At 46.3% G+C, this 11,315-nt stretch overlaps 1 protein-coding gene across 1 annotated transcript in view; it reads right to left on the bottom strand.

Annotated features, from left to right (window-relative positions):
- Positions 1 to 7,354: 7,354 nt before the first annotated feature.
- Positions 7,355 to 11,315, bottom strand: part of Hoxc13 (homeobox C13) — a 7,255-nt gene continuing 3,294 nt past the window's right edge. The window contains exon 2 of the mRNA XM_021217229.1: positions 7,355 to 8,440. Within this exon, the coding sequence (XP_021072888.1) occupies positions 8,184 to 8,440 (257 nt within the window). The 3' untranslated portion in view covers positions 7,355 to 8,183. The remainder of the gene's footprint in view (positions 8,441 to 11,315) is intronic.

Here is an 11,315-nt window from a genome sequence, read left to right as displayed (position 1 = left end):
ATTCAATTTTTATTTATGATGCTTCTTCTAGAGAAGGATGGGAACCTAGCGCTGGCTGTTGGTTATAATGAATATCTGCAAGTTAACATTGGAATCCCAACTGGGGCACCGGTAGACCAGCTCATCAAGAGAAGAACCAGCTCAAACACATTTTATTAGGGTTATAGCAGAGAGACACTCACCATCTCTGATTATTTTGAGCTTTAGCCGTCCAAGATTGAATAAACAGTTTGACAACGTATACATACATATTAAAAAGATTGCGACGATTTTTATCAGGGAATTGCACGCGCGCGCGCGCGCGCGCGCGGACACACACACACACACACAGAGAGAGAGAGAGAGAGAGAGAGAGAGAGAGAGAGAGAGAGAGAATATGAACGAACGTAGGTGATAGTTAAATATCTGGAAAATAGCCTACACTACAAAACGCAGTCAGAATCACAGGAGGTTCTCATTCCTCTTTTCTTTCTCCCGCCCCTCTCTCCTCTACAGGACGCGGCGGAAAGAAAAGCAGATTCTTTGAATTCCACCGCTCCCGGAGCGATTTCATATCCCAAATCATAGCTGCTCATTCCGACAGAAATGTGTCCCCGCGGGCGCCGCCCTGCCCCGCGCAGCTAGCAGCCCGCAGCTTGGCGCCCGCCCCTTGCCCCGCTTGGCCGGTTCTCCTTCCTCAGCTCGAGCCTTCCTGGCAGCCCGCTTGGCCCCACCCGCTTCCAGGAGCCCGCCCAGCTCCCGACCCACTCTGGAACCTCGGAGGTCTTGCCCGTGGGACGCCAGCCTCTGCAGTCAACCTTCACTCAGAACCAGAAGACCGGGCCTACAGTACCCCCCCCTTTGTGCGTAATTGATTAAGGGGCTGTAAGACTGCAGAGTATCCCTCAGCTACAAATAGCATGTCATACCATCTCTGAATTTCATTTATTTCTTCATTTTCAAGACTCATTGATTGCACATGAACATCTAGTTTAAAAAATTATCTGGGAGTCATTTTGATCATAAAAGATAAAGGCGATGTGATCTCAACATTACAGATTTCAATCAGCACACTACGCTTGGCAGCGAGGTCTACGCCCAGACTCTCCAGGCCTCGGCGCTCTGCCGCTATTGTTGGTGTGAGGGATGAGAGCTGGCTTTGCCGTCAGCCACTAGCCTTTGTTGAGTGAATGTTCTCCCCATTTTAGCCTCCCTTCCGACAATGCTAATCTCCATGAAAAGGGACCCCAAGAGGAAGGTTTTAGCTTCTTCCCATCTTTCCGCAGCTCAAAAATCTCAGGCCCTGGGCTTTTCTCCCTGCCCTCCTGGGTCAGACCGCTGAGCAGCGGCCACAGGGCGGCAGATGTAACCCGGGTATGGGCTGGGGGGTGGTTGAGGAGAGAGAGTGGCTTGAGAGGGCTTCCTTCTTCAGACGAGGATTTCTCTCAGCCTGATTTGACCCTGATAAAACCATCATCTCTAGGTTTCAGACTTGGCATACAGACCCACGCACAAACCCCTCTTCCTTCTGTGCAACACATGCTAATTTCTGTCAAGGAGCGCCCTGACCTCCTTTAGCAAAAATCCCTGTCAGAATCCTGCTCTCCAAGACTCAGTGTAAATTTAAGGGTTTCCAGGGCCCCTCTGAGGACCCAGGCCACCTAAGCGTCCAGTTTCCCCGATCATCGATAGTTCTGTATGCTTCTAGGTAACCCAGCAGCGTAGCCGCTGGGTTTCAGGACAGGACTCAGACAAAAAACCCTCCACTCCCAACCTGGATGCCCTGGACCGGCGGGAGGCTAGGGTGCGAAGCTTTGACTCTAAATCCAGCTCATCAAGCTGTTCCCCAAGAGCCTGTTGAGGCTAAGTGAGGGAACCAGGAGGATTTTGGCAGTCCAAAGCTTTAGGTAGCTGCACTTAGTCTAGTTCAAGTCACCGGCATCCCATCATCTCAAAAATCATCATCGTGGGTCAACAGCGAACAAGTGATGCTTCAGAACTCTCCCACACATTCAGCAAATCATGAGACTCCAAGGGGGTCGCATGTCCTCTAGGCCACTGGCTTCCACCACAGATGGGCAGACTCAGCCATGCCATGTTCATTAACTCAGGGGTTAATTAAACTGAAGGCAAGAGTATAGTCCAAAGTTTCCCCTGAACACCCAAGAAATTCAGCTAGCCTCCATCAGGATCATGTGCCTGCAGGATGTCCCTCTACCTCCCCACACTTTCTCTGTGCCTCCATTCCTCTAGCATCTTCAGCCTCTACAGCAGAAGGGCCAGACATGACATAAGTTAATTATAAAATCTCCACAGGCTCTAGTGGCCCAAGCAAAGTGGCTGTGATGCAGCTAATCCTAAACTGAGAATTATTTGGATTTTGCCTTCTCTTTGGTGAGCTGAGACCATGAGAGCTTGTTCAAGGTCACTGCCTAGTAGTTTTCAGAAAGGGGTACACTGCATATGCAAATGAGACAGTAAGGGCTCCTGTAAGGATGTAAGCATTGCTGTGTAAAGGAGAAGAAGAAAAACGATGGCTGGGGAGAGAGGGTCTCTCTCCATGCACTGTCCACCCCTCACCCCACCCCAAGTCTGGACCTTTTTCACATTCAGACAAGGCTACAAGATGAGGTAGAGGAAGGGTTCTTTCTCCCCTAATTGGACCCTTCACTGGTTCCTCTAGGGAAGGGAATCTATCTGGCCTCCACCATTCCTGCAAGTGTCCCAAACCAAAGCATTAAATTGGGAGATTGTCTGCTCTGTGCTGCTTTCTAGGGGTCAGCAGCTTGGAAGTGGAGTCTTGGACTAACCCTAGAAGCTCAAGCAGGCTTTTAGGCTCAGGATCCTCTAGATCTCCCCTCCAACAAAAGGTCCTTTTCACTCAGAAATCTGGGAGGTGGTGAGAGCCCCCAGGAGTGAACATTTGGAAGACTCCCCATCATGGGCACCTCTAGGAGAAAGATCTCCCTTTATTTTCTCCGAGGTTTTCCTGTAGTGCTAACAGTTAAATAAACTGCCAACTCTGACATTTTCTCCCTCCACCACCAGAGGATCTCCTCGCCTAGTGAATTACTGAGTGTCAGGAAAGGTGTAGGGACTAGTTTTTTTTTTTTTTTTTTTTTTTTTTTTTTTTTTTTTTTTAAACATGCTTATAAATGCCACACCCACTGTTACTGTAAGGGGGTGGACCGCAGGTCTGCTCTCATGCACCTCAAAGCTGGGTTGGGGAGAGCGTGGAAGTTCTACTCCATGTATCCTCTTTCCTTAGGTCGGCTCTTTGTCCATGATAGTGTCCACTGGCTAGGCCCAGCCCTGGAGAGGACAGAGATATCCTTAGGTTCTACCAAACGCAGCTAGCTGCTCAGCTGTTTCCAAAAAACCCAGCGTCCCAGTCCCAGTTCCGAGACTGGGGTACGTTTCAGATTGGAGCAGTAAGCCCAGGAGGTTGTTGGGGGGGGGAGGTGAGAAATGTTCTGTTACATCCCCCTCACCCCCGCCTCGCTGGACTGGGAGCTCAGGGGTCCACTTACCTTTGGAGACTGAAGAGGCTCAGAAGGGCGAGGGGTAGAGGTTATCAGCCTCTAGAAACCGTCTGAATCCCCCCCACCGCAAGACTTCCCAGGGGCTCCGCCAAGGTATCTGAGGGGCGGGGCGCGAGAGGCGGAGGGAGCAAGTCAGCGGCAGGCAAGCAGGAGCTGAGTTACCAGAGCCTCTCTGGAGAGGCCGCCTTTTATGGGCGTTATTAGCGCCCCTGTCTAGACTGGAGACGACACCTCCTCTGTGTGTAAACAGAGGCGGAGGGCTCTGGCGGGAAGAGGGATGGCATGTCTAGGGGGCAAGCGGCCCTCCCTTTTTCTGGCCACCGGAAGATCAAGGCCTTTTCAACCCCCCCCCCTTTCCCGATAATCCTGTGATGTCAAGGTCAGAAAGACCTAGTCACGGTCAAGGCTAAAAGAAGAGTCTGGTTGGTTGTGGAAAAGCTCTGGCCTCCTCCTCCTTCTCCTCCCTCTCCCAGAAGCCCTTTGGTCCCCAGGGCCCGTCGACTCTCCAGTACTGTGCATCTGATAGATACACATCTGCTCTTGGAGTTTTCTTGAAGGTGGGCTCTGATACCATGCCAGGACTCAGGCGGGGTCTGAGTGGGAGAATTCTCATTTGAACGTGATGTGATGGATGCACAGAGGGGGCTGCTACAAGGATCCCAGTTCCAATAAAAGGGACTTTTACAGAGATGACAGTGCTATGCATCTACATTGGGGTTTTAACCCATCACTTCGTCCCCACTGATGATTTACTCAAGTGGATCAAACTCAGAAGATGGTCTTCCAAGCAGTCATGGAAGGATCTGCTGAGAGAGTTGCTGGCCTTGTTCTCTAAGGTGGGTTCCTGACTCTGGGATTTTTGCTGGGGACAGACTATTGTTCTTGCCCTAGATGGGAATAATGAAGGCAGAGAAGGTCTTTCTCCTCTAACACCAAAAGACTCAACCCAAGTGTGCCTGGCACTAAGGCAAAGTGACCCTCAAAGGAGAGTACTATGAAACCTCAGTAGTCCTAGGGCCTTGGAGATTGGAGAAGCTGAGAGTGCCACGAAATTTTAAGAACTAGAACTTCTGTTTCCAAGGAGGAAACCTTTGTGTTCACAGCCCTTTACTGCCATGTTCTGGTGCCCTTATGTTTGCCTACACCAACTTGTACTCTAACCAAAGTCTTAGGAGACTGTCCTTGAAGAGGAAACTTTGCTTTAATAGGTCTAAATAAAGACAAAATTACTCTACAGTTTGGGATGACTGTGCTAACAACATACCAACACACATACACACCAACACACACAGAGCAGGAGGACACTCTCCACTGCTCAAGAGCATGGGGTCACATCCCCAAAGATAGTGTTATCTCTTTAAAGAAGAGCCAAGGAAAGAATACATTTCCCATTGTTGCTTCCCTAGAACACAAGATCACACAGCTTTATACAATATTTATTTCCTCTGATTAGAGGTGCATCTGATATATTTGGTTGAGTGTTTGAAAATACAAAGAACCCTGGACACATTGAGGCACACTGGCTACACAGAATACCTGCAATTCTTCCTTGCCTTCCCAGTGCCCTAGTGTGTCTTCAAGAGCCTGCACAAGGCTTTTTTTCTTTTCATCCCTGTCTAGGAGCTTGGGATGGTTCCTTTCTCACAGGAAGACTCTATTTTCCCAAGTGAAAGGGTCATCTGGTTATGTTGCCTAGCTGAACCCTAAACTTCTTTCAATGAATCAGGGTTAGAGTTAGGGTTGTGGTAGAGATGGACTTCAGGTATACCACCTCACCAGCTAAGACTTGACTCTTTGACTAAGTGTAGATTTGTGTGCACAGGAGGAGGGCTCTCTAGGACATAAAATTATCTTTAACCCATGAAGTCTTCAGCTTTCATTGTGTCTACAAAGTGTTATAGGAGGGACCGAATAACTGCAATGACTAAGAGATCTGAAGAACCTACTAGAAAACTCCCAAGTTTCTTCTCTATTTGCTTCCTTTCTCTGTCTGAACAACTCGTTTTGTCTAGGGGCTTTTGAAGAGACATTGGGGTTGTTGGTGGGGAAAGAAAGGGAAATAAAATTAATAGTGACTCTTTTTTCTAGAGGATTTACCTATTCTCTTTCAAATTTCCCCTGCCTGGTATGTGGTTCTCTATAATCAGCCCAGAGTTGAGTGTAGAATGAGGCCGGCAGTTACTTCAGTATCATAGACTCCATGGAGGTTGAATTCTTCAGGTTCTTTGTCTCTCAGACTTTGTGTGTGTGTGTGTGTGTGTGTGTGTGTGTGTGTGTGTGTGTGTGTGTGTCCCCACAAAAAGCATTTATTAGCGTTAAAATTTAAACACTTCAGCCCCATCAGGCAAAGAGAGACAGAAAGACAAACTGATTTCCAACCTGATGCCTCCAGTCTTTCTGTGTCTCAGGAGACGGAAAAAAATCATATATAAATAAAAATTGCTGCAGTAAAGATTTAATCTGAGATAACATTGTTTTAGGCTATATTGCTTTTTAAAAGTCTCTTAACCTGACAACTTAACGATCTCATTAACTCGACCAGATAGGGAGATAGGCACAGATGCGACAAGAAAAACAAATTAGTGGCACCATCTCCACAGACTCCAGACCTCCTGGAAGACAAGGGTTCTTAGGAATTGTAGAAAATAAAAATGAAACTGGCCTGACAGATTGGAGGCTCAAGGGATCCTGGTATCCAGACCTCTCTATGTAAGTTGATGGGACAAAGATGCGAGTACAGCCTGGAAAAGCTGAGCTCTAAGCTGCCTTTGTCAAACTGTGCTAAGACCACCCCAACCCCAACCCCAACCCCAACCCCAACCCCAACCCAACCCCAGGCCTGAACTGGCTGTGGACCTAGGACTCTAGGAACCTAGGGTGAGGTACCTACCACCTCTGCTGTTGCTATCTTTATTCTAGTCTCTCAGTCAAGATGCTACCCTCCTAACACCCTAGGACCAGACCCCCTCCACTGTTGTTAGAGAGCAAATCCAGATAAGAGCCACCAACCTACATACAGATCACTAAGCAGTGAACTTTTCTCACTTACCCACTTCCAGGCTTTTTCAGCGGATCACACCTTTCTCTCCCCCAACATAAATTCAATCTAAATTGGGTATTAAGATGGGAAGTTCTCTTATCTAAACAGAATGGACAATACAAATGCCTCCAAACTTTACTGGAGAGAAATAAAAGTTGGGGACCTACTGTTGCAGGTGATGTGTATATTCTTCCCTGGTCCTGTCTGACTGGATTGGGCCATAGTATCCTGTATCCTGAAGAGCCAGGAAAGAAAGGCTTCAGAAGGAACCCAAGCAAAAAAATCAAGGCCAAAACCAAAAAGATATTTTATTTTAAAAACGAGTTTGTGTGTTTTCTTCTTCTTTGCATTCAATACATTGTCATTCAGACGTCACAATACTATATACAGATACACAACATTAAAAAAAAAAAAGGAGCCTATTTCAGATGGTCATTTCGAAAGAACACTGTTTTGTAATGAGCCAGTGGGAAGAGGTGAGGGGGGCCCCCACAGCACCAAGTTGGCTTTTGAGGAGGGAGAAATTAGGCAGCGTCTACATTTAGCTGGTTTATCCAGGACCAATGATGTCACCCCTCCTCGATCAGCTCTTCAAGCTATGCTTAGGAAATCAGTGAGAAATGAAAGTGTGTGGTCTCTCCTCTCCACTATCTGCTACTGCTTATGTAGAGATAGGATTGAAGATCTTCTGAGAGACCCACCCTCTATCTCCTTTAAAGAAGTTTATAAAAAGTTCTGATTCTAAGCCTGGCCTAATTCCCAACCTCACCACTTAGCATTGTGGCTGGAGGTTTTTTTGTCCTCCTTGGATTTCCTTAGGACTAAGAGTGCAAAGCAGAGGAGGCAGTGTGGTCAAAGGCACCTCCTGGGAATCATTTCTGGGTTAGGATGTGGCTAGGGGCTGCACCAACTCCAGCTTTTGTTGAGACAGACAGGAAAAGAAAAAAGAAAGAGGGAGAGAAAGAAGAAAAGAAAAGAAAAGAAAAGAAAAGAAAAACAGAAAAGAAAATCAAATTTACAAGTTCCAAGAACGGTTCAGTTTGAATTAAGTTACACTGCCAGGACCTAAGGATTAACATCAATATTCACACGACTTTTAAAAGATGCACAGAAAAATTGTAACTGGGAAAACCTTGCCTACGGAGTTCAGTCATGACAGTGAAAAAGAAGAACAGGAAAGAAAGAAAGAGCTTCCCAGATCCTGTGCCCATGCACCTCCCTCGGAAAGAGGTTCTTCCACAAGCTGAGGCACAGGAAAAGACAAGAACTGAGTAACTGGAATCCCCCAGTCCTGCTTTGGTAGGAATGACTGGGCTCTCCAGGCCACTCGGCTTTCTAGTGGGACACGCCACAAAGGCCAGGGGGTTAAAGACAGACAGTTTTCCTCTGTTACCCCATTCGAACCCACCTCTACAGCTGCGAACGCTGAGTGGGTGCCATCTGGCAGGGGGAGGTGAGATTAGGGGTGGGATGGGACTAGGGTAAGGCAGAGCTGTTCTTCTTTCTCGGTAAGATTAAATAGTGGTCTGCGCCTGTGCAGCGTCCTTCGGGTGGATTCCGTTATGGTACAAAGCAGTGACATAAATAGTCGGGACGGGCGGGAAGGGCGGGCAAACGGACGGTCAGGTGGAGTGGAGATGAGGCGCTTTCGATTTGCTGACCACCTTCTTCTCTTTGACGCGTCGGTTCTGGAACCAGATGGTGACCTGACGCTCCGAGAGGTTCGTGGTGGCTGAGATGCGCCGGCGCTTCTCTTTGGTGATGAATTTGCTGGCTGCGTACTCCTTCTCTAGCTCCTTCAGCTGTACCTTGGTATAGGGCACGCGCTTCTTGCGCCCGCGCCGGTAGCTGCTCACTTCGGGCTGTAGAGGAACCACGTCTAGAGGGAGAGAGAAGGCATACAGGAGCAAGTGAGGTGGGCGGCTAAGGGCTACCCGGATGCTATGCGAGGCGGTCTGAAGTTCGCGCAAGGTCTCAACTGGGCCGACAGATTGTAAGATTGTACTGCTTGATGAGGCGCCCTAATTCTAAGTAACCCCCGCTATTAGTAAGTCCACAGAGAAGGTGAGGTCCCTGGGATTCTAGCTTCCTTTTAAGTACAAACTTTAAGGGAAGGCGCTCAAAAAAAAAAAAAAAAGTAGTAATAAAGTTAACATTTTAAGGCACGCGTTTTAAAAAGAAAATCAAAACAATGCAAAAAATCCATGATAAAATATCATTAAAAACCTAAACATAGGATCTGTATTATTGATTCCCACCCCTTTTCGCCTCAACCTCCACTATAGCTTTGCACAACAACCTTTATTAGAAACCTTGGACCCTTAAAATCGGATGATCCAAGTCCTCTTCCTGCTTGATGGAGTGCCGGTATTTAGAAAAAAACAAAACAAAACAAAACTCCTTCATTCTGAAGTTAGCACAACAGGGTTCCTACACTCTATAATCTCCCCTTTGTGGGGGGGGGGAAAGGACTTAAATTGTATGTTTGAGGAGTGCATAACAATCAGGGTGTCAGCTATAGGGCTCGGACCATCAAGTGGGTCCTTCAGCCTGAAGGTGCCCAGGCACGTGAATGAGTCTACCCTGACACTACTGGATCTGATTCACCAGCATAGAGAAGAAACTATCAGATGAAGCCAGACTGCTTGAGGGATCAGTCACTTACAAAAAGGACTCCAGTGTTGTGAATCATCTCCCACCACCCAAGGAAGAAGATCTTGGTTCAATGTAAGGAAATCCGATCCCCATAAGAGGAGGTCCATACCTAGATTCTACCAAAAGGGGGGAAAAAAATCCTGTTCCAACCTCCCTATTTCTGTTCTTCCAAAGCTGAAAGAAATCTTCTACACCCCAGCTACCCTAACCTCTACCCTTGCGATTTCAGCCACCACTTGTTTAATTTCTTCAGGTTTAGAGCATTTCACAGGAATTCAAAATAGGTTGGCACTCCCCACCTGCACTCTTGGCAGTGAAAGACCATAGTGGGAGGATAAGGGAGATTATGTGAATAGCTAGCTCAGCCTTCATTGCTTTCTATGGCTGGACTTCAGGTAGACTCTAACAAGGACTGAGTGTCTGAGTTATCTTCTTCATTCTTATGTTCCTTTGGAAGCAGTAGACATGACCCCAGCATGAAAGCAGAGAATCTGCTGAAGTGTTTCTTTACACCCCACCCTATAACCATCTTCCCTACACTGCCATTCTCAGTGAGTAGCCTCTCAAGACCCATGGCCCACTAAACAGAGAAGGGATGTGGGAGGCAGATCACAACAGAATGCAGATAGAAAGAAAGTACCCAGGAAGGAAATGGAAAGGGGTTCCAGTAGCTACCCTCATGGTTACAATTTCTCAGGAAAATTATCTATTCAACTTGTCAATGTTCCTCTGACACCCAAGATTTTTTAAATCTGGAAAACAAAACAAACAAACAAACAAATAACCCAGCCACTTCAGTTTAGTAAATATGAACTGTCAAGTTAAAAGTTACAAAGTTTTAAATAACTTGTCTTCCATTTGTTTTACTCTTATAGATGGAACTATATTTAAGAAACAGATGATTCTGGAGCAAGAATAAAAATGAAAATAAGTAGTGATGTCCCCAGAACACTTCTTCAGTTGTATTTTATTAAATGCACTTTACAAGATTAGAAATCAGAAGCTCATAGTAGGGCAGTGACTTGAACGACAGAGCTGGAATCTAGACTCTCTGACTCTTCACATAAAGTCAGAGTAAGGGTCAAAAGAGAAAAGGCCCTCCTAGTACATCCCCTTTGTTGAAAGGCAAAGTGAGGATATGGGTGCGTTTCAGTTTTTAAATGAACAAGTTAACTGTCCCTAATTTTTTTTTAAAAAATCACTTTTTGTAGCTCCCTAAACATAAACTCTAAATTTCTAATGAAGTTTAATCAACAGGACCCTAAAAATTCTGGTTAAAAGGTAGATAACTGCTCTAAATTGGTCATTTTTTTTCTCCCTCCATTGGATGTAAAAGATTGACTCCACCAAGGTTTCCTTGGGTCAAACTGAACAGCAGGTTGTTTTGACTTCCTGGAGAAATAGCTCCTGTCTTTCCTTCTCAAAGGAGCACCTTCCATTGTTTGCTGTCTTGGCTAGAAAGGAAGTGGGTTTCACAGATGTGAGAGCAGCTGGTAGCTTAGACTTTGAGCATCATCATCTACCCTGCCTAGGGTGTGGATTTAGCTCAATGTTCCCTTCCCTAGTGTCTCCCCCCAACCCCCCAGATCACCTACACTAACCTATTTGTACTTGGGAATCTAATCAGTATCTATGAGAAGCAAATAATGAAAACAATCCCCTGCCAGTCTTTGTTTTGGGGTTGAGGCTTCTGTGAAGGGCGCTCCAAAGCCTGCCCACTTCATTAGTAGGCTCTGGGATTTAAGGACTATCTTTTGCAGCTAGTGGCTCTTTCCAATCCAAATTCAAAGACTGTCAATATATGGGCTCCCCAAACCCACTGTTTTTTTGTTTTGTTCTAGTCTATAATCTATCTGTTCATCTATCTATCTATCTATCTATCTATCTATCTATCTATCTCTCTCTCTCTCTCTCTCTCTCTCTCTCTCTCTATCTATCTATCTATCTATCTATCTATCTATCTATCTATCTCAGAACTGTCTTTTTCTTCCTCCATCTAATTGTCTCCTGGGATTTCTGCCCTTCTTGGTGAAAAAAGAAAGATATCTATACTCACCACAGTGTGTGTGTGTGTGTGTGTGTGTGTGTGTGTGTGTGTG

The sequence above is a fragment of the Mus pahari genome, chromosome 17 (genome assembly GCF_900095145.1).
Source record: "Mus pahari chromosome 17, PAHARI_EIJ_v1.1, whole genome shotgun sequence".
Classification (NCBI taxonomy): Eukaryota; Metazoa; Chordata; class Mammalia; order Rodentia; family Muridae; genus Mus; species Mus pahari.
Note: the sequence above shows the minus strand (reverse complement) of the source record. Positions and strands in the feature narration are given on the sequence as shown.